Here is a 23,621-nt window from a genome sequence, read left to right on the forward strand (position 1 = left end):
CAGCATCAAACCCCTTATGCCTTGCTGATTGTGTAGTAGTAAATTGTGATTTTCCATACCACAGTCCAACGCTAGATCATTTTAAGTATGTACATCAGTGGTCACCAAACTACGGCCCGCGGGCCGAATACGGCCCACGGGACCGTTTAATCCGGCCCGCCAACCCTGAACAAATTGTATTATTAAACTTTTTTTTTGTGGTCATTTTGCCTGCAATGACTGCGTTTCCCCAGTAGATGGGGAAGCGCTCGCCTGCGCATTTACTACCGGAAGCCGTGTCAGAAAGCTCGGTGCACACTCACAAGTGCGTGTACGTACTCAGTAGTACGGACATGGCGCACTCGCGCTCTATTTGTATCAGTCCCGAATTTAGAGCGTGGGCTGTGACGACAGCATTCTTGTAATTCGCGCGCTGAGCTTTCAGATGCAGTTTTGCGCTAAAGCCACCCACAAACCTTCCCCTGGAATCCTTCCATTAAAATGAGTCGCCCAAGGAAAAGCAAGGTGGACACAGTGCCGAGCGTTTAAAAGAGAGTGGCCAATTTGGCTCGACGTACGCGACGTGACGTTCAGCCACATGAACGTCAACATCAACCCGTCACAGATCGAGGTAAACGGACCAACACCTCGGATCTCGCCTAAGAATTGCCACAACAAATTTTACTCCAGACTATGACGCACTAGCAAACTTTAACAAAAAAGACAGCGGTGTCTACAAGCCTACTGGAACCTACAAAAGGATTATAAGGAAGGAACACAAGAACTTTAAGAGACTGCTCATATGTGTCAGAGAGATTCTGCTCTGACAACTGAGCTGAACTTTTATCTGTTAAGATTGTGCATGGCACAACAGAAAGTTAATGTTCCATGGCTTTTTTTTCTATGAGGCACCCAGAGAGAGTTATTTAGTTATTATTTATTTCCATTTTTTTCTGTGAAGAACTCAGAGAGGGTTATTTAGTTATTATTTATTTCATTAATAGGGATTCTAAAGATTCAATTCACCTAAAAGAACTGGAATGCACATCACTAGAAGTGACGCAGGCGCTGGTGCCATCTCACTCGTTATGTTACAGTGCTTTCTGCGCGTGCGCTGATTAAAACAACGACGTTGTTATAAATTACAAATCTTGAGTCGAACAGATTTAAAAAGCCATGACAATAAACGACTTTACTGTACATTGGACTTCCAGTTTCAGAAGCACTGTGCCTTTAAGAAGAACGAAGGGGCGTGAGAGGCACGTGGGTCAATGTTGCGTTTGACGACTCATGCGCCTCAACTCTGACGAATGTAGCATGCATGACATTGTGCGTCTCGACGGGACACATTTTCAACTCTCCAGTGTTGTAATGTTTTTTTATGTTGGTTTGTTAAGCAACTTTTTCACCCGATGGAGCTCTAACGTGAGCACCAAAGCGTGAGTTTTAACCCCGTAGAAAATCGTGTGACTTTTTGAACGATGTATACTATCACCAGAGGTCCAAGCAAATTGGTGACCCAGCGGCGCACAGGTGAGCGCAACAAACATATTATTTAAATAATAATAAATACCAATAATTTGTGGTCTTTTAGGGCCCACGCAGCAGCTCGAAAGCAAAACAAACGACTTCAAGCACAAGCAGACGACCTGGAGTTTGCCCAAGTGAGTGTTGCGTTCCTGGACATTAGGGAACAAACAAAGCCAATAACACCACAATGTTTTTGGTGTGCTTCTGGGGCTATCAATGAGTCACTAACAAGTGGTGTTCGCGCTGGACGAACCTTTGGCAGCTTATTCACTCATCTCATACAAACAAAAACATAAGAAACCACCGCTAAATAAATGATCCATGCTTTTGGTGGTATATACTATCTTACAGCAAAAAGAACATTTGTTTCATCTTACAAACTACAGACAACATAACTCCCAAATGCAAAAAAAAAAAAAAAAAAAAAAAGCTTTTATCAGCAGATTAAAAAAATGGTCAGTATCCAGTATTAAGGTCTATTGCTTTTTTGGGGAGAGGGGGCGTATTTTGATTATTAATTATATTTATATTTGTGTATGTGCGTGTTGCACAACCTTTGACACCCTGCCTTAAACGTGTGTGACCTTGTGCAAAGGCAAAGGTGACACATGGTCCTCCACTCAGCTGTTGTCGACCAAGTTGCTTTGACTTTCTCCCTACCAAATCAACATATTTGCCATCATGGCTCTTTCTTTCAGTATTCCGGCACCCAAGATTGTTTTTAACCGGCCTAATGGCAAAAAGTACCACCAGCCCTCCCTGAGTCTGCCCATGGACCCCCGGCAGGAGTGGGAGTCAGCGGCGGCCCACGAGGACAACGTAAAGTTTGTGTATGAGGGTAAGGCAGGCGGCCGGCCACATGCACGCACTCTTTGCGTCAGACCTGACCAGTCAGACCTGACCAGTCAGACCTCGTAACAAGAGCTACACGGTATCTACACACACACGGTCGTGTGTTTTGTATCAGCACAACTTTGCCTCACTACAGGGCGACACCCTCACAGCTGCTCCTACTCTGATAGGCAACCCCCCACCCCCTCAAACACTTATGTGTTCTACCTCTTTCAAAATAATAAACTTTGGACAAAACACACGGTTGTATTTCATCAGGCACCTTCTACTTGTTTGGACCATGAAAATTGTTTGACCAAACCGATGCGATAGAAAACCAATCATGTATATTTGGAGGAAAACCATGTCTTTATCTTCGTTCATTATCATTTGCGAATCTGGAGTGATTATTTCCTTCTTTTTGGGTGTTCTGACAAAATGACTGCAAAGTCCTCATCAAGAGCATGGCTTGGAGGTATGATGCGTCGCACATTGATTTTTGAAATATGTGGGTGACATTTGAAAACAAAAAGACATTTTGGTTATTATGTAACCAACCTGACTGTAACAACGCACACCCTCATCGGCGTGAGGTGTGACTCGGTTTTGCTGCACATTTAATTTGCAAACTTATGTTTTGGGGACATTTTTAAACAATGGTTTTTGATCATTGCATCATACGATGGCATATTGACAGCATTTATGCAATAAGATGATTAGTGGGGTTGGTGGGGAAGGATACTACTCCTACTAATTTAGCAAGATCAAAGGTATAATTTAGCAAGATCAAAGGTATACTTTATTATTATTCTGATTGATGGGATTTGTGACGTAGTCTTATATACAGCCTGGCAGGAGGCAATTCGGCACGAGCAAGGAAACAGCCGGACGACAAGAAGCGTGGCGGCTACGGCAGCAGTCCACTATAAAGACGACACTCCAACCACTCATATGAATGGTCAGTACGCTCGTTTGCAGCAGACAAAATGACAGTCAAGCCCGACAATGAAAACTACCGTTTTTTTCATGTATAATGCGCCCCCGTGTATAATACGCACCCTAAAAATGGCATGTCGATGCTGGAAAAAAGCCTGTAACCATGTATAATACGCACCCAAATTTTGACTCCTACTTAAGTCCGTAAACGTAAAATTATTTCAGAAAAAAGATCATCTTTGGGAACAACCGGATGTTATTCTGCCGGTCAGTATCACTGCGCATGCGCTAGCAAACTCGATAGCGGAGAAATGTTTCGGATTTGTGTATGGTACATTGTGACAGCAAACGAGCAGGTGATCGAGCAAGCGTCTGATACGAGAGCATTGTGTTCGTATGGAGCGTGTTTGAAGTGAACAGCAGAGAAGAAAGGAACAAGGCAAAGTGTTGTGAAATAAAATACCGTTTTTTTCCATGTATAATACGCACCCTAAAAATGGCATGTCGATTCTGGAAAAAAGCCTGTACCCATGTATAATACGCACCCAAATTTTGACTTTTTTTTTTTTTTTTTTTTTGACTTAGACAAACTTTATTGTCATTTTGTAAACACTAGGTGTACACAAAACGAAATTTCGTTGCATACGGCTTTTTAAATCCCAATGATCGTCACACACACATGTGGTGAAATTTGTCCTCTGCATTTGACTAGGGGTGTAACGATTCATCGATACACATCGATTAATCGATATAATGCTCTACGATTTATTGGCATCGATGCTAAACGTAAACATCGATTTATATCGCTGTGTTTGACCTCGGACATTAGACGCAACTTTATTTTGAAATCCAGTTCATTGTTGCTTGCTTCCTCTTTCCGGGAGCAGTACGCGGCGTGTTGTGTTGTGAGCAGAGCAGGCACGTGAAAGGGGAGCCGACAACTACGCGGCTCCTGGGCTGGTGCTATGGCTAGTGTCCAAGAAGACGAGGAAATTCGCTCCCCTTTGGGCTTCAAGTCATTCGTTTGGAAGCACTTTGGATTCCGAAGAAAAGATGGCTCAACGGACAATTAAAATTATTGTAAATAAATAGTTCAGTAATGCACTTTAAAGTTAATGGTATTACAAAAAAAGAAAGAATATTCATTTTGCTTTACTTATATGAGAAAAAATATAGGAATTTGATAAAGTTCAGTGTTAAAATAAGCACTTTGTATACTACAATACTCTTGTAATTTCCTAAATAAAAAGTTTGCAGTACCTTGTTGATTTTGCGTATGAATTGTTATAAATCAGGATATTGTTCTATATTTTTTATTTAAAAAAAAAAAAAGAAAAAAAAAATATCGATCGTGGAGCACTATATCGTGATGTATCGTGAATGAATCACAGCAGGCTTTAAGATATCGGCAAATATCGTATCGTGGTTCTTTGTATCGATATGATATCGTATCGTGACAAAACCCGCGATTTACACCCCTACATTTGACCCATCCCCGTGTGATTAGGCCATGAAGGATGGAAAGGCAGCGGGACCATCTGGAGTGGTGGCAGAGATGCTAAAGGCAGCGGGAGACGTCGGTGTGCAGTGGATGACCGACCTGTGTAACAGTGTCATCGCTGAGGGGCACATTCCGGAGGACTGGACAAGAAGCGTCCTGATGCCTCTATTCAAAGGGAAGGGGGACCCACTCGCATGCGGGTCATACAGGGCCATAAAGCTGCTGGAGCATGGAATGAAGTTATTAGAGAGGGTGTTGGAAAGGAGGGTGAGGACACGGGTAAAGGTGGACGAGATGCAGTATGGCTTCATGCCTGGTAAAGGTACAACAGACGCAATTTTTGTCATCCGACAGATGCAAGAGAAACATCAGGAGAAGAGGAAGAGGTTGTACTTCGCTTTTGTCGACCTGGAAAAAGCGTTCGACAGGGTGCCAAGGGAGGTGGTGAGGTGGGCCCTAAGGAAGTCGGGTGTGGAAGAGGGACTAGTAAAGGCTGTGATGGCTCTCTATTGCAGAGCCTGCACAACTGTTAGAACAGGAGTTGGCGACAGTAATGGGTTTGAAGTAAGGGTAGGGGTGCACCAGGGATCAGTGTTCAGCGCATTACTGTTTGCTATCGTGATGGATGTGGTATCGAGGGAAGTGAGGGGTGGACTACCATGGGAGCTGCTCTACGCGGATGACCTGGTATTGATGGCTCACAGCCGAGAAGACCTAGCTAGCAAGCTAGCGGCCTGGAAGACATGCCTGGAAGTGAAAGGAATGAAGGTGAATGCGGCAAAATCAAAGGTCATGGTCGGTGGTGCTGGCCTGGGAGTGATATTGCAGTCAGGAGCATGGCCATGTGGAGTTTGCGGGAAGGGAGTGCAAGCTAACTCTATCCGGTGCAAGGGTTGCCAGAGATGGGTACACCGAAGATGCAGCGGAGTAAAAGGCAGCCTACTAGCTGCAAGTGAGACCTTCCATTGCAAGCGGTGTAGGGGAGAAGTCGCCCAAGCAAACCCAGCTGAGCAAGAGGGGCTCGTGGTAGATTGGGAGCTGTACGAGGTGGTGGACAGCTTCTGCTACCTTGGAGACATGCTTAACGCTGATGGTGGGGTGGACCTAGCAGTGACCACAAGGGTGAGAAGCGGGTGGAAGAAATTCAGGGAACTCATGCCCTTTTTAACATCTAAGGCCCCATCCCTGAAGATGAGAGGCCAAGTGTACTCAGCCTGTGTCAGAGGTAGCATGGGCCCTGAAAACAGAACACGAAGACAAACTAAACCGAGCAGAAATGAGAATGATCAGATGGATGTGTGGTGTGTCAATGAGGGAAGAAAAGAGCAGTGCAGAGCTGAGACAGAAGATGGGAGTGGAGGCCATAGTGGATGTGGTGAGGAGAGGCAGACTGCGATGGTACGGACATGTAGTGAGGAAGGACGAGAACGACTGGGTGAAGAAAGTTATGTCGTATAACGTAGAGGGAACAAGACCCAGTGGCCGACCTAAAAAGACCTGGCAGATGACCGTGGCAGCCGACATGAAGGCACTCGGCATCAACCACGAGATGGCCATGGACCGTTCCCGGTGGAAGAAGGCCATATCGAGAACCCAGTCCAACCCAGCGGCGCCTGGAAAGCGGACTTTAAACCGATGATGATGATGATATGATATCGTATCGTGACAAAACCCGCGATTTACACCCCTACATTTGACCCATCCCCGTGTGATTTTGATCCATCCCCTGGGGGAGAGGGGAGCAGTGAGCAGCAGCGGCGCCGCGCTCGGGAATCATTTGGTGATCTAACCCCCCAATTCCAACCCTTAATGCTGAGTGCCAAGCAGGGAGGCAATGGGTCCCATTTTTATAGTCTTTGGTATGACCCGGCCGGGTTACTTAAGTCCGTAAACATAAAATTATTTCAGAAAAAAGATCATCTTTGGGAACAACCGGATGTTATTCTGCCGGTCAGTATCACTGGGCATGCAGTAGCAAACTCGATAGCGAAGAAATATGTGAGACTCTCAACGGGATCACCGATATTTGAGTGATGTTCCAGTTACCGTTTTTTTCCGTGTATAATACGCAAAATTTAACTAATTTATTGTCCTAAAATCTGGGGTGCGCATTATACATGGGTACAATTTTTTTTAAATTTTTTTTAAAAAATGTTTTTTAAATTTTTGGTTTCCAAGGGTGTTATTATTCCTCTTCAACGTCTCTCCCATACAGAGCCGCCTTTTTCACATGTCCGCACGTCACTTTCCTCTCTTTTCATCTGATCGCGGTGGTGCCTTTATGGGCAGTCGGAGAAATCAACGCCAACAAAAAAAATACATCCAGCCTAGTTAAGACCATACCAAAGACTATAAAAATGGGACCCATTGCCTCCCTGCGTGTGTGACGATCATTGGGACTTAAAAAAAATAAAGAAAAAAAAAAAAAAATTGGGTGCGTATTATACATGGGTACAGGCTTTTTTCCAGCATCAACATGCCATTGTTAGGGTGCGTATTATACATGGGGGCGTATTATACACGGAAAAAAACGGTATTTATCACAATTATTTATTATAATAATAATAATATATATAATAATTATTTATTTATTATTCACAATTGTCATGGTGATCTTTCTGGTGATTTCTTAACTAGGCTGGATGTATTTTTTTTGTTGGCGTTGATTTCTCCGACTGCCCAGAAAGGCACCACCGCGATCAGTTAGGTTAAAATGAAAAGAGAGGAAAGTGACAAAACGTGTGTGGCTTTTTCTTAAATGAACACGTTTGACATTGCTATAGTGTCACCTTTTAATTATATTGCGCTGTCATTTTAAAGAAAATTAATAGATGCAACAATATTAATTTGCTTTGAAAATACCTGAGTAATAAAATGGATGGATGGATGAATGATGATCACTAGGGGTGTAAATCGCGGGTTTTGTCACGATACGATATCATATCGATACAAAGAACCACGATACGATATTTGCCGATATCTTAAAGCCTGCTGTGATTCATTCACGATACATCACGATATAGTGCTCTACGATCGATATAGAACAATATCTTGATTTATAACAATTCATACGCAAAATCAACAAGGTACTGCAAACTCTTTATTTAGGAAATTACAAGAGTATTGTAGTATACAAAGTGCTTATTTTAACACTGAACTTGATCAAATTCCTATATTTCTTCTCATATAAGTAAGTAAAGAAAAATGAATATTCTTTCTTTTTTTGTAATACCATTAGCTTTAAAGTGCATTACTGAACTATTTAATTACAAAACAAAAATAAGTTCTTTATAATGAATGAAGCCCAAAGTGGAGCGAATTTCCTCGTCTTCTTGGACACTAGCCATAGCACCAGCCCAGGAGCCGCGTAGTTGTCGGCTCCCCTTTCACGTGCCTGCTCTGCTCACAACACAACACGCCGCGCACTGCTCCCGGAAAGAGGAAGCAAGCAACAATGAACTGGATTTCAAAATAAAGTCGCGTCTAATGTCCGAGGTCAAAAACGGGCGATATAGATCGATGTTTACGTTTAGCATCGATGCCAACAAATCGTAGAGCATTATATCGATTAATCGATGTGTATCGATGAATCGTTACACCCCTAATGTATAATGCGCACCCCAGATTTTAGGACAATAAATTAGTTAAATTTTGCGCATTATACATGGGAAAAAACGGTATTACCTGTAATACGAATTTTGTTATTTGCTGATTGAAACTGCTAATTAAACTGTGAATTGAAACTAATAGGTAGAGAACTGAACTCTCGCTCTTTATATAGCTGACGTGTCTTGCGCATCCGTTCTGCGCATACTGTCATGGCGGCCTCCGTATGATATCCGGTCTGCGATGAAGATTAAAAACCAAACAATATTTGACAATAACACACCATCAAGGATTGCATCATCGCATCAAACGATGTGTCGTCAATTATGAATTTTACTGACTGTGTTGGGCACGATGGCTGAATGCGATGCGCGATTGACAACAAACAAGAAGAAAGGTGATTTCAAGTTTTATTTCGAGGGAGATTTTCTTCAAAAATTGATGTACCCATGTATAATACGCACCCAAGATTTTAGGACAATAAATTAGTTCAATTTTGCGCATTATACATGGAAAAAAACGGTATTCAATCACAAACTCAACTTGATGGAGACTTTGAATTTCTTTCTTGAAGTCCATATATAAACTGTTTGCGATGATGCTGGTGCTTCCTGTCTTCTCTTCAGACTTTGTGCCTATAGATCTGGACGAGTGGTGGGCGCAGCGCTTCCTCACCAACATAGACAAACTTTCCTGACGTTTCTCCCGAGGGTTCGGAGAGAGTTTCTATCGGGATCCGGCGCCTCGAAACGCAGGAAGAGTCATTTGGGACGAGGTCGGAAATACGACAGAAAGGGGAAGTCGGGACACTGGAGCCCCAAAGTACAGAGGCTCACTTTCCCGTGGCCATTTTGACTCGATCTTTGGACGTGAAGTCTAACATTCAGGACATGTCATGTTACTTTTTGAATAAAAATTGGACCGTGTTCTCCAGAAGCTGCCAGCTTATTTTCCATTCCGTCTTCAGTTTGCCATCCTCGAAAATGCGATGGGAGTTTACAAATTAGTTAATAAAAAAACAAAATCCAAAAAGGGCTCATGGAAAAGCGTGAATGTCCCACTTGCGTTTTAGAGCCTCAAAGGGTAAAGGTAAGGTAAAGTGTACTTGGACCCTCAATGCTTCTGCAGTGCTTTTGTCAGCAGGTCGTTGAGGCGGGAAATCATCGGCCGGGGATCGTCATTCAAGCCTGCCGTGATCATGGCGTTGTCGTAAATCTAAACAGAAGTCACATCAAAGTGGTCAATCTTGCTTTCAAACTTCAAGTCAAATTTAGACTTTTTCTACTTTTGGACCATACAGTCCTTGAAATTTGTGTAGACTGTCTAGTTGTTCCACATTTGTTGTCTGTACGATTTTTTTAAAATAACCTTTTCAGAGGTTTTTGGATGTGATTTCAGGCTGTGTGTGTGTGTGTATATATATATATATGATATATATATATATATATATATATATATCATATATATATATATATATATATATATATCATATATATATATATATATGATATATATATATATGATAGATATAGATATAGATATAGATAGATATAGATATAGATAGATATAGATATATAGATATAGATATATAGATATATAGATATAAAGATATGATATATATAAAGATATGATATATATAAAGATATGATATATATATATATATATGATATATATAAAGATATATATATATATATATATATGATATATATAAAGATATATATATATATATGATATATATAAAGATATAGATATATAAAGATATATATACACTACCGTTCAAAAGTTTGAGGTCACCCAAACAATTTTGTGTTTTCCATGAAAAGTCACACTTATTCACCACCATACATTGTGAAATGAATAGAAAATAGAGTCAAGACATTGACAAGGTTAGAAATAATGATTTGTATTTGAAATAAGATTTTTTTTACTTCAAACTTTGCTTTCGTCAAAGAATCCTCCATTTGCAGCAATTACAGCATTGCAGACCTTTGGCATTCTAGCTGTTAATTTGTTGAGGTAATCTGGAGAAATTGCACCCCACGCTTCTAGAAGCAGCTCCCACAAGTTGGATTGGTTGGATGTGCACTTCTTGCGTACCATACGGTCAAGCTGCTCCCACAACAGCTCAATGGGGTTCAAATCTGGTGACTGCGCTGGCCACTCCATTACCGATAGAATACCAGCTGCCTGCTTCTTCTCTAAATAGTTCTTGCACAATTTGGAGGCGTGTTTTGGGTCATTGTCCTGTTGTAGGATGAAATCGGCTCCAATCAAGCGCTGTCCACTGGGTATGGCATGGCGTTGCAAAATGGACTGATAGCCTTCTTTATTCAGAATCCCTTTTACCCTGTACAAATCTCCCACCTTACCAGCACCAAAGCAACCCCAGACCATCACATTACCTCCACCATGCTTAACAGATGGCGTCAGGCATTCTTCCAGCATCTTTTCAGTTGTTCTGCGTCTCACAAACATTCTTCTTTGTGATCCAAACACCTCAAACTTGGATTCATCCGTCCACAACACTTTTTTCCAATTTCTCGCATGGAATAGCCTTCATTTCTAAGAACAAGAATAGACTGTCGAGTTTCAGATGAAAGTTCTCTTTTTCTGGCCATTTTGAGCGTTTAATTGACCCCACAAATGTGATGCTCCAGAAACTCAATCTGCTCAAAGGAAGGTCATTTTTGTAGCTTCTGTAAAGAGCTAAACTGTTTTCAGATGTGTGAACATGATTGCACAAGGGTTTTCTAATCATCAATTAGCCTTCTGAGCCAATGAGCAAACACATTGTACCATTAGAACACTGGAGTGATAGTTGCTGGAAATGGGCCTCTATACACCTATGTAGATATTGCACCAAAAACCAGACATTTGCAGCTAGAATAGTCATTTACCACATTAGCAATGTATAGAGTGTATTCCTTTAAAGTTAAGACTCGTTTAAAGTTATCTTCATTGAAAAGTACAGTGCTTTTCCTTCAAAAATAAGGACATTTCAATGTGACCCCAAACTTTTGAACGGTAGTGTATATATATATATATATATACACACACAAAGATATATATATATATATATATATATACACACACAAAGATATATATATATATATATATATATATATATATATATATATATATATATATATATATATATATATATATAGACACACACACACACACACACACACACACACACACACACACACACACACACACACAGTCAAACCTCGGTTTTCGAACGTCCCGGTTCTCGAACAAATCGGAATTCGAACGAAAAATTCGAGATATTTTTGCTTTGCCGAACAAAATTCGGAGGTCGAACCTCGCGAGATGAGCCTAAAGGATCCGAGAAAACCGGACCGCACGGCCCGGATGCCGACTGACTCCGTTCGTTATTGTATTTCCGTTACTTTGAGGATTGTATTAACCCCTAATCATGCCTCCAAAGAAAGCAAGTGGGAGCAGTAAAGCCATCATCCTAAAAAACAAAGACGCTCTTAAAGCAATGCAACAGTGAGCGCCCGGCGCGCTGCGATCCACTTAATTTTGGAAAGTACATCAGGACTTTAAAAATATTTTCTAAATTTCAGCGACGGTGCTGTCACAATTATGTGCCCAGCGCGCAGAGGCGTAGCCAGGAATTTTTCCAGTAGGGGCGCACGCCCACAGGAAAAAAAATCGAACATCACCCACGCCGTTCGCTGATCGCTAAAACAACATCCGGGAGGCAAACGGTGAATGGATAACATCGCGCACATAGAATAGCGCAAGCACATTCGCGCAAGACCGAAAGAAAAAAACGGCATGAAAATGAAGAATCGAAAAAGCTCGATTTTATTTATTTATTTATTTATTTATTTATTTTTCAACCGGGGCGCAGGGAGTCCTAACCGGGGCGCCGCCCCGGCTCGCCCCGGCTTGGCTACGCCTCTGCCAGCGCGGTGCAGTTGCGCGGTGCAGTTGCGCGGTCAGCGGCGCGCTACAGTTGCACGTTCGGCGGTGCGCTGCAGTCGCGCGATCGGACAAAAATGCGCAAATGAAAAAATGCTTAAAACAGGCGTTTTTTTTAGTCTTGGAACGGATTAAATTTTTTTCCATTATTTGTAATGGGAAAAATAAATTCAGAATTCGACCGATTCACTTCTCGAACCGCCTTCTGGAACGGATTGTGGTCAAAAACCGAGGTTTGACTGTGTGTATACTGCTCAAAAAAATTAAAGGAACACTTTGAAAACACATCAGATTTCAATGGTGAAAAAAAAAAAGTTGGATATCTATACTGATATGGACAGTTTAATGTCTCAGGAACGAAAGGATGCCACATCTTTTGATGGAAATAAAGGTTTTTAGCCTACAGAGGGCTCAGTATATATACAGTGCCTTGCAAAAGTATTCGGCCCCCTTGAACCTTTCAATATTTCGCCACATTTCAGGCTTCAAACATAAAGATATAAAATTTAAATCTTTTGTCAAGAATCAACAACAAGTGGGACACAATCTGAAGTGGAACGAAATTTATTGGATAATTTAAACTTTTTTAACAAATAAAAACTGAAAAGTGGGGCGTGCAATATTATTCGGCCCCTTTACTTTCAGTGCAGCAAACTCACTCCAGAAGTTCAGTGAGGATCTTTGAATGATGAATCCAATGTTGTCCTAAATGACTGATGATGATAAATAGAATGCACCTGTGTGTAATCAAGTCTCCGTATAAATGCACCTGCTCTTTGATAGTCTCAGGGTTCTGTTTAAAGCGCAGAGAGAACCATGAAGACAAAGGAACACACCAGGCAGGTCCGAGATACTGTTGTGGAGAAGTTTAAAGCTGGATTTGGATACAAAAAGATTTCCCAAGCTTTAAACATCTCAAGGAGCACTGTGCAAGCAATTATATTGAAATGGAAGGAGTATCAGACCACTGCAAATCTACCAAGACCCGGTCGTCCCTCCAAACTTTCATCTCAAACAAGGAGAAGACTGATCAGAGATGCAGCCAAGAGGCCCATGATCACTCTGGATGAACTGCAGATAACTACAGCTGAGGTGGGAGAGTCTGTCCATCGGACAACAATCAGTCGTGCACTGCACAAATCTGGCCTTTATGGAAGAGTGGCAAGAAGAAAGCCATTTCTCAAAGATATCCATAAAAAGTCTCGTTTAAAGTTTGCCACAAGCCATCTGGGAGACACACCAAACGTGGAAGAAGGTGCTCTGGTCAGATGAATCCAAAATCGAACTTTTTGGCCACAATGCAAAACGATACGTTTGGCGTAAAAGCAACACAGCTCATCACCCTGAACACACCATCCCCACTGTCAAACATGGTGGTGGCAGCATCATGGTTTGGGCCTGCTTTTCTTCAGCAGGGACAGGGAAGATGGCTAAAATTGATGGGAAGATGGATTTTTTTTTTTTAAGAAAATCATGGTACAACAATTTTTGAAGAAGATCTTGTCACGGATGGTTCTTTACAACGTCACTTTCCTCTCTTTTCATTTTAACCTAACTGATCGCGGTGGTGCCTTTCTGGGCAGTCGGAGAAATCAACGCCAACAAAAAAAAATACATCCAGCCTAGTTAAGAAATCACCAGAAAGATCACCATGACAATTGTGAATAATAAATAAATACCGTTTTTTTCCATGTATAATGCGCCCCCATGTATAATACGCACCCTAAAAATGGCATGTTGATGCTGGAAAAAAGCCTGTACCCATGTATAATACGCACCCAAATTTTTTTATTTTTTTTTTGTACCAAGTCCCAATGATCGTCACACACGCATCTGGGTGTGGTGAAATTTGTCCTCTGCATTTGACCCATCCCCGTGTGATTTTGATCCATCCCCTGGGGGAGAGGGGAGCAGTGAGCAGCAGTGAGCAGCAGCGGCGCCGCGCTCGGGAATCATTTGGTGATCTAAGGCAATGGGTCCCATTTTTATAGTCTTTGGTATGACTCGGCCGGGTTACTTAAGTCCGTAAACGTAAAATTATTTCAGAAAAAAGATCATCTTTGGGAACAACCGGATGTTATTCTGCCGGTCAGTATCACTGCGCATGCAGTAGCAAACTCGATAGCGAAGAAATATGTGAGACTCTCAACGGGATCACCAATATTTGAGTGATGTTCCAGTTATTTATCACAATTATTTATTATTATAATAATAATATATATAATATATATATCATAATTATTTATTTATTATTCACAATTGTCATGGTGATCTTTCTGGTGATTTCTTAACTAGGCTGGATGTATTTTTTTTGTTGGCGTTGATTTCTCCGACTGCCCTTAAAGGCACCACCGCGATCAGTTAGGTTAAAATGAAAAGAGAGGAAAGTGACGTGCGGACATGTTAAAAAGGCGGCTCTGTGTGGGAGAGAAGTTGAAGAGGAATAAAAACACCCTTGGAAACCAAAACTTGCCCCTCGTCGTGACTCGGAGCCGCAACAAATGTTTCGGATTTGTGTAGGGTACATTGTGACAGCAAACGAGCAGGTGATCGAGCAAGCGTCTGATACGAGAGCATTGTGTTCGTATGGAGCGTGTTTGAAGTGAACAGCAGAGAAGAAAGGAACAAGGCAAAGTGCTGTGAAATAAAATATTACCTGTAATACGCATTTAGGTAGAGAACTGAACTCTCGCTCTTTATATAGCTGACGTGTCAAAAAAAAAAAAAAATAAAATAAAAATTGTACCCATGTATAATGCGCAGTCCAGGGCTGTGGACTCGGGGACTCGGACTCGTCGGACTCGGTCATTTTTGCCGGACTCGGACTCGGTGCTGATTTTGACCGAGTCCACCGAGTCCAACAATAAAAAAAATACGTTCAATTTTTTTTTCATCATGCTGCTGAGAATGCGCGTAGGAATACTGTCCACAGCCCTGCTTGCTTGTTATGAAGACAAATTTAGTTGTTGCATGCGCTCCCGCGCCTGCCTGCCTGCGTGCGTGCACAATACAAGACCCACAATGCCCCGCGCGCAGCCAAGATGGAAGAACCCGGGAGCAGCGAGAGAACAATGTTTTGCCTCTAGATTTGGGGGGGAAACGGAGCGTAAGTTACGATCAATGCGGCCACGCTGAGTTGCACTTAGGCTAATGTTTACATTATGTACCAATGTCAAGGACGATTATGTCACCCAGCTTATATCATTGATGTGTTTCGATAGTTGTGGGGTCGTCACTAATTATTTGTGTTTAGATAAATGTCTGAGCTATAATGGTGTAATTAATGATTAAAACTTGAAAGTATCTGTTTATTGTATTAGTTTATATGTTTAATAAAGACAAAGCGACCAAGATTGTGAGTGATGTGAGTCACCCCGCTCACTCTTTGTTTGAACTTCTGCCCTCTGGGAGGCGGTACAGGAGCCTGCGCTCCCGCACCACCAGACTTTCCAACAGCTTCGTACTCCAGGCTGTTAGGATCCTGAACTCGCTCCCCCTTTCAGCGTAGCGTCCTGTTCTTGCTGTATGCTCACTGGCTCGGTTTTGCCCCTCATATTCAATGGGTTATTGATCTGTTTTTATTCATCGCTCATTTTATTTTATTTATTATTTATTATTTATGGTTTGTGCCTTCTTGTTTTTGTTTTGTGTCGCCTACTTGTATGTCTCGTCACCGTGGGATGGAGGAAACGGAATTTCGGTTTCTTTGTGTGTCTTGACATATGAAGGGATTGACAATAAAGCTGACTTTGACTTTTTGACTTTGACTTTGACAAAACTGTTGTAATTATTTAGATTTTGATCTAAATTAGCCTTGAATAAAGACTAAGCAGTCACATGAATTAACAGAAAAAATGGACAGCCGGACTGGGACTCGGACTCGTGGCCAAGAGGCCGGACTCGGACTCGGACTCGGTGCAAAAATCCGACCGAGTCCACAGCCCTGATGCGCACCCCAGATTTTAGGACAATAAATTAGTTAAGTTTTGCGCATTATACATGGAAAAAAACGGTAATTATTATATATATTATATATATTATTATTATTATAATAAATAATTGTGATAAATAATTGGAACATCACTCAAATATTGGTGATCCCGTTGAGAGTCTCACATATTTCTTCGCTATCGAGTTTGCTACTGCATGCGCAGTGATACTGACCGGCAGAAAACATCCGGTTGTTCCCAAAGATGATCTTTTTTCTGAAATAATTTTACGTTTACGGACTTAAGTAACCCGGCCGGGTCATACCAAAGACTATAAAAATGGGACCCATTGCCTCCCTGCTTGGCACTCAGCACTAAGGGTTGGAATTGGGGGGTTAGATCACCAAATGATTCCCGAGCGCGGCGCCGCTGCTGCTCACTGCTCCCCTCTCCCCCAGGGGATGGATCAAAATCACACGGGGATGGGTCAAATGCAGAGGACAAATTTCACCACACCCAGATGCGTGTGTGACGATCATTGGGACTTTAAAAAAAAAGAAAAAATCAAAATTTGGGTGCGTAAGCATGGGTACAGGCATTTTTCCAGCATCGACATGCCATTTTTAGGGTGCGTATTATACATGGGGGCGCATTATACATGGGAAAAAACGGTACTTTCGCAAGGCACTGTATATATACCGTATTTATTCTAATTATCGCCCAGGGCTCGCTCTCTCTCTGTGTGTGTGCATATATATATATTTTCAGTCTTATTTCAATGCAAAAAACACCGTCTTATAGTCGGGCCAATACGGTATATATGTGTGTGTGTGTGTGTGTGTGTGTGCGCGTGTGCGTGCGTGCACACATAGTACATACATATATATATATATACATATACAGTCAAACCTCGGTTTTCGAACGTCCTGGTTCTCGAAATAATCGGAATTCGAACAAAAAATTTGAGATTTTTTTGCTTCGGTTGTCGAACAAAATTCGGAGGTCGAACCTCGCGAGATGAGCCGGGAGGACCCGAGAAAACCCGATTGCGCGGCCTGGATGCCGACTGACCGTTGTTATTGTATTTTCGTTACTTTGAGGATTGTATTAACCCCTAATCATTCCGCCAAAGAAAGCAAGTGGGAGCAGTAAAGCCATCCTAAAACACAAAGACGCTCTTAAAGCAATGCGACAGTGAGCGCCCAGCGCGCTGCGGTTGCGCGATCGGACCAAATTAAGCTCCCTGCGCTCTGAGGTCCACTTAAGTTTTGGAAAGTACATCAGGACTGTAAAAATATTTTCTAAATTTTAGCGACGGCTCTGTCACAATAATGCGACCAGCGCAGGGCAGTTGCGCGGCCGGCGTGCTACGGTTGCGCGTTCGGCGGTGCGCTGCAGTTGCGCGATCGGACAAAAATGCACAAATGAAAAGATGCTTAAAAAAGGCGGGGTTTTTTTTAGTCTTGGAACAGATTAACATTTTTTCCATTATTTGAAATGGGAAAAATAGATTCGGAATTCGAACGATTCACTTCTCGAACCGCCTTCTGGAACAGATTGTGGTCGAAAACCGAAGGTTTGACTGTATGTAAAGATCAAATAGCTCAGCGTGTCATCTTTGAGGCATCCGGCATTGAGCGTTTCCTGTTGAATATTGTGCAGGGAGTGTTACCTGTTCAAGCAGCAGTGCGGCCAGTTCCGTGTCGGAGTCCTTAAGCGCGTGTAACTTCTGGATGAGATTGTGTCTATGACATAGAAAGACACCAAAGTTGCGCACTGTTAGAGGGGGAGTTCTCTGACCTGATCTGGGTCTTACCATATGTCAAAATTCAAGAGACCATCAATACTGGACCAAAAAGTGTGCTATGGACTACATCCTCCTGGAGCAGTTCAAAATCAATGCAAGTAAATGGAGCTCCTCTGCTCAGCTCAATAGACGCGCTTGGCCACCAGATGGCGCCAAACTGAGATTTGTAACATGAAACATGACTTTGGAGCATCCAAACTAGTAACATTTCACAGCAGCCATCTTGATAGTATGAAAAGCAAATGTTTAGTGGTGAAATTGCTTTTTTGTCTTACCCTGAGTTGATCTCCAGAGTGGGCTGCAGTATCTGGGCTCTTTCTTCAGCACTGCGCGCCAGCTGCTGCGTACGCAGGAAGTGGCGCGCGGCTCCCATTTCCAGCACCGTGATCATGGCGGGGTGCGTGTCCAGGCGGGGAGTCAACTGAATCAGATATTTCTTTAATGGAGGTGGCGTAGACCTGAAAACCACAAGTTTTTTTTTTGTTTACCTTGACATTGGTGACACGAGGGCCCAGGACATTCTTCATCCACGCCATCAGGTTGTCGGCATGCTCCTGAGTCAGGCGCTCCGATGCTGGCCGATAAAGGGGGATTAAAAAAAAAAAAAAAAAAAAGAGAATGACTGTCAAGGTGGGCATCCCATGGAATGCAAGACAACAAACAGAAAACGAAGCGTAGCGCACCGGATTTGCCGTCCTCAAACATCTCCTCCTTGTAGTGGTCCACCACAATGTCCGTCTCCACCGAGATCAGCTTCTTCTTGTCAAACTCTCTCAGGTGGAGCAAGGTCAGCTCGTCAAACTGCTCGTAGCAGAACAGCACCTGAGGTGGATACGCAGACATTTTCAAGGCAAATGTCACAAGGGAGCTTACTGTGAAGCTTTGATAAAAGGAATTGCCATCATGAGGAGCTGATCAAAAACCTCCATGTCGCCGGCGTTGGGCGGAAGCCTCGCATCTCCAAAGTCATCGCTGTTCAAAATGGCAGCTTTGCTCAACCATTATCATTGCATTGGGGAAAAAGAGCCAATTTTCAACACGCTACGCTGGACGGTCAATCATTTGCTAAAGTAATACCCATACGTCTGGCCTGACGAATGTGACTTATTCATTTTGGGCCTGAATCAGTGTGGGTTATTAACACGTCGATTTTTGCCCTGGAGTGTTTCCCACTCCCATTGGAGTGTTCTTGTGTGAAGATAAGAGTACAATTGAGAAAGTGATTTCAGCATGGCGACCGGCGAGTGACCTCCATGTCTTTCCGCTTCATGGCCTCAAAGTAGGGCGAACACTCTGCCAGGTGGCGGTTGGGGGCGCACAGGTAGTAGATGTTGCGCGTGCCCGCCTTCATGCGGGAGGCGTACTCGCTCAGGTTGGTGTGTTGACCAGCGGGCAGCGCCGACGACTCGTAGCGAAGTAACTCGCCGATGTTCTCCTGCGCAAGTGAGCACAAACGCGAAGGGGGCGGTGAGCGCTAGGCAGACGTTCGCTAATGCAACGTCCAAGTCACCTTGACGTCCTGCTCAGGGGCGGTGACGATGCCCTCGCGCACAAAGAGCCCGAAGTCCTCAAAGAATCTACTGTACTTCTCCGGCTCCTTCCTGCTCTGCTCCAGCAGGAAGCGTATCACCCTCTGCTGCAGGACATCACGTAGCTTCCTGGAAGATACATATGGAAGGCGACGTGCAAGTGGGGCACAAACGTGGAGGAATTTACAGTCAACTCACATTCATTCCAAATATAAACATTGCCAATGAAAAGCTGACGTGAGCGTGTCGGCGGGCTGCCGACGTAGCTCCGCGCCCGGATAGCGATGTGCGTGAGCGCAAAGACCGTCTGGTACCTGATGAGGACACTCTCCTGCAGCAGCTCTCTGCTCAGATTGAGCGGGATGTCTTCGCTGTCCACCACGCCTGTGCAACGGTAAAATGAGATGAGATTCCGAATTAGGACGGGAGGAGCGGGTAGCTCCAGGTGGCGGTGACGCACCGCGGAGGAAGCGCAGCCACTTGGGCAGGATGTCGGCGGCTTTGGTCTGGATAAGGACCTTCCTGCTGTAGAGCGCCACGCTGGAGCCCATCTCCCTACTCACGTCAAACATGGACGGCTTCTGTTGGCATCAAGAGGCCGTTGGACAAAGCGCAAGCGAGCCACGTGGGTGAGCCGTGCCGGCACCCAGATCTGAAGGGAAAGCCCTCACTGTTTCTGGGACGTAGAAGATGCTGCGAATGTTGAGCGGGGCGTCGGCGCGGTAGTGCAGCATGTAGCGCGGCTTGTCGTACGCCTGCGCCACGTAGCGGTAAAACTCCTCATGCTGCCACTCGCTGATCTCTTTGGGCTCCATCATCCACAGGGCCTGAGGGCGAGCCAGTACAGAACATTGGTTCACCATGCAAGTCCAATTGGGGTCTTTTGGATCAAGCGAAAGCGCGCGTACGACATTTTGTTTCATCAGAAATGCAAGTAACGTTTGCTGGAGGGTTGGCACCGATTCAGGATTTGCGCTTGTTTTTGCTCTAACAGAGAAGTTATCATCATCATAAGAACCATGATGTAATAAACATAATTCTAATATACATTGAGTAATGAAGGGTTTGGTTCAACAACAGGTAGAATCCGATTCATTGACTCGTCGTGCTGTTTTGAAGGCCAAAATCAAAAAGGCGGCAAGTGAGCGCTTGTACAAACGCAGTCTTCCATTTTTGCAGCTTATGAGCTAACAACCCACCTGCAAAGTGTTGAGCCGGCGACCGTTGAGGAAGATGGGGAAACTGACAAAGTTGCTGTACTTGGTCACCACATCTGGAAGGAGAGACTTCTTGGTTTGCCATGCAAACAGACGAAGGTAGACGCATGAACGGAGGAGGCGTGCACCTTTCACCCTGTCCTCGGAGGCAAACTCCTTGCAGTCGTCTTTGAGGCACAGTACAATCTTCGTTCCTGGCTGGACGCCGCTGGCTTCGGCCACCTCAAAGACCCCCGAGCTAAAGTGCCGTGTCATCAGGAGAAATGTCGGATGAGTGGCAATGCGCTTCCTCCGGAATCAAAACATCAGAAAGAATCCCAGAGTACATGGGCAAAAGGGGATACGTTCTAATTTGGCGGTTCAGGTGATTTTGTAAATGAAACAAAAAGAGCAAATCCATTAGTAGCTCAAAACTTGAATGACTTGGCAAGCCAAGTGTGGCCCCGGGTCGGACGCCGAGGCTGACCGGTCGGTACTGTCCACAGGGTGCGGCCCTCACCCATCTGAGGACCACTTGTATCCGGGTGAGTCGGGCTCGGCGGAGTGCGAGTACACAGCCACACAGTCGGCCACCATGAAGGCCGAGTAGAAGCCGACGCCAAACTGCCCGATGATGGCGCTGCTGGCCTCCACCCGGTTCTGCAGCACCTCCAAGAAGGCCTGCAGAGAGCACGGATGACTCGGCTGACGCACACATAAAGCAGGCCAAATCGGAAAAATCTTTTCCCTCTCATCAATCTCAAGTCTCAAACAGATGATCGATCCCGAGTGATTAGCATGCGTCAGTCTAACTTTTGTCCTCTTCTTTGCATTTTCATCATCTCAAGCATGCCGCAGTATTAAGAGCAGCGAGCGAGAACGCATGCCAATTCTTTAAGATGTGTCAAATGCTATGGGTGCAACTCTCTTACTAAAAGAAAATAGAAAGAGCAGCTACCGACCTTTGAACCAGAGCGAGCGATGGTTCCCAAGTTTGCAACAAGCTCTGCTTGGTTCATCCCCACTCCTGTGTCCTGTGGAAAATGGAAAAAATAAAATTCTAAAAACGTTGAATGACGTTCATCCATTAAGTGGGAGGACTGCCCAGCAAAGAACCCACTCCATCCCTCCATCTTAAGGCTTTTCCCTCCATCTTAAGGTTTTTTTGGAACATTTATGCAACATTTCCCCGCTAAACTCCATTGTTATTTGTTGGACGTGGCATTTGTTAGTTGGTTAAATATTTGTCGTGCTGACACCTGTATGGTGAAGGTGCCTTTGGCAGCGTCCGTCTGCAGGTGGATCTCCATGGGAGCCATCTGGTTGCCCGAGGTCATCAGTTGGTGGCGCAGCTTTTCCAGAGCATCGTTGCTGTTGGAGATAAGCTCCCTGATGAACACCTAGAAAGGAATAAAGAGACACATGCAGACATTTTGTGTGGGCAGGTAAACCCTTGGGATGTCTACGCCGTTTCACTTTGGGGGGGGTTCATTGCGAAAAGTTATCTTTACCTCCTTCTCTGAGTACAGAGACCTGGCAACAATGTCCAGAAGCTTCTTGGTCTCAGCTTTAAATTCATGTTTGGAGAAGCTGCCTAGATAGATCAGAAGATATTATTTTGTTTATTTTTCAAAAAGTGTTGAATAAATTCGAACAATCCAATGACGTTTCAGCACCTTGCACAGTCTCTGCATCGCTGATGATGGTGTGCAAAGGCTCCTCCTCGGGCTCCTTCTCAGCATCATGCGTACTGTAGTAAGACTGCTGCTTGAGCCGAGGGAACGCCTGCTGAGGACGCCACAGATTGGGCCGACTGCTCCACCTCTGCTTCGGTTCAACCTGGCTCTGCTTCGGTTCAACCTGGCTCTGCTTCGGTTCAACCTGGGAGTCTGACAAGCACAGGATGGACAGAGTGAAGCTCAACAAACAATTCTTCTTCCAAAAAAAAAAGAACTCATGGGGGCTTACTCTTAACGGTACATTGATGTGTGCATAATCTGGCTGTCAAATATGTCAAGGTTATGAAATGGCATGTGGATCTGAGACGATAGTACGACTGGACTAGGCTAAGCTAGGTTAGCATACGCTTACCCCGCGTCAAAGAGCGCGAGACACAACTGCTCAGGGCTCGTTGGCATGGTGGAAACCTCCGAATGGTTCGAGCGGACAAAGACGTGATACCGAACCGGGTTAAAGTGAGGAAGTGGGACATGGTGACGGCGAGGACGAAACTGTATAACAGCTGTCAAAACACCGGGGGACACTGACGTCCAACAGCAGCGGAAAGACCATCGGGTCCTAATGGGAGGTGTCCACAAACCGCCTGATCACAAAATGCAAAACAATCCAAAAACTGTAATATGAAAACATTAAGCCGTTCTTTTTTGTTACTCAAATGTTGATAATTGTATTAGCTATACCGATTTATTCACACATTCTTATACAGCATTTGAAACGGATTATAAAGACTAACCTCGTTCATCTCAAGGTCAAAGTGGTCAATGTGACCATGTAAACTTTTGTTAAATTACTATTACATTTAAATGTATGGATTTAATTTCTTAAACAAGATTTAATTTATTTTTAAGTCGAAGGATTTCAAGACCAAGTTTAGCACTTTGGTTAAGGTTTGAAATCATGGTTTGAAGACTGGGTTAGGGTTACAAAAACTGTGCTAACGTGTCAACATTTAAGTTCGTATGAATTATTCAGCTTTTATTTTGAGGGGAAAATTCAATCATCTCAGGAAATTAAAAAAAAAAAAAAAAGATCAGAAAGACAGATCAAGAAATGGTCAGATAAATTCTAGACGAAAACTGTCAG

At 43.6% G+C, this 23,621-nt stretch overlaps 2 protein-coding genes across 5 annotated transcripts; one reads left to right on the plus strand and one right to left on the minus strand.

Annotated features, from left to right (window-relative positions):
• The first annotated feature begins 1,052 nt into the window (after positions 1-1,052).
• LOC119126159 (MAPK regulated corepressor interacting protein 2-like) lies at positions 1,053-9,316 on the plus strand. 3 transcript variants are annotated; one of them, XM_037257315.1, is made up of 5 exons: positions 1,058-1,512; positions 1,574-1,643; positions 2,208-2,347; positions 3,188-3,353; positions 8,907-9,316. In XM_037257315.1, the coding sequence occupies exons 1-4, from the start codon at positions 1,461-1,463 to the stop codon at positions 3,328-3,330; spliced, it is 405 nt and encodes a 134-aa protein (XP_037113210.1). In that variant the 5' UTR covers positions 1,058-1,460; the 3' UTR covers positions 3,331-3,353; positions 8,907-9,316. The 3 variants fall into 3 exon arrangements, with proteins under 3 accessions (XP_037113211.1, XP_037113210.1, XP_037113209.1); XM_037257314.1 differs by having other exon boundaries at positions 1,059-1,512; positions 3,188-3,298; positions 9,010-9,316; XM_037257316.1 differs by lacking the exon at positions 3,188-3,353 and having other exon boundaries at positions 1,053-1,512; positions 9,010-9,316.
• trap1 (TNF receptor-associated protein 1) lies at positions 9,315-23,095 on the minus strand. 2 transcript variants are annotated; one of them, XM_037257160.1, is made up of 19 exons: positions 22,890-23,095; positions 22,680-22,687; positions 22,475-22,637; positions 22,310-22,392; positions 22,058-22,198; positions 21,761-21,832; positions 21,319-21,479; positions 20,948-21,057; positions 20,802-20,875; positions 20,274-20,429; positions 20,063-20,183; positions 19,917-19,986; positions 19,584-19,731; positions 19,323-19,508; positions 18,757-18,895; positions 18,562-18,647; positions 18,349-18,494; positions 17,939-18,011; positions 9,315-9,598 (listed from the first exon to the last, which is right to left on the minus strand). In XM_037257160.1, the coding sequence occupies exons 1-19, from the start codon at positions 23,008-23,010 to the stop codon at positions 9,497-9,499; spliced, it is 2,160 nt and encodes a 719-aa protein (XP_037113055.1). In that variant the 5' UTR covers positions 23,011-23,095; the 3' UTR covers positions 9,315-9,496. The 2 variants fall into 2 exon arrangements, with proteins under 2 accessions (XP_037113055.1, XP_037113054.1); XM_037257159.1 differs by having other exon boundaries at positions 18,349-18,509.
• Positions 23,096-23,621: the final 526 nt, after the last annotated feature.

The sequence above is a fragment of the Syngnathus acus genome, chromosome 8 (assembly GCF_901709675.1).
Source record: "Syngnathus acus chromosome 8, fSynAcu1.2, whole genome shotgun sequence".
Lineage (NCBI taxonomy): Eukaryota > Metazoa > Chordata > Actinopteri > Syngnathiformes > Syngnathidae > Syngnathus > Syngnathus acus.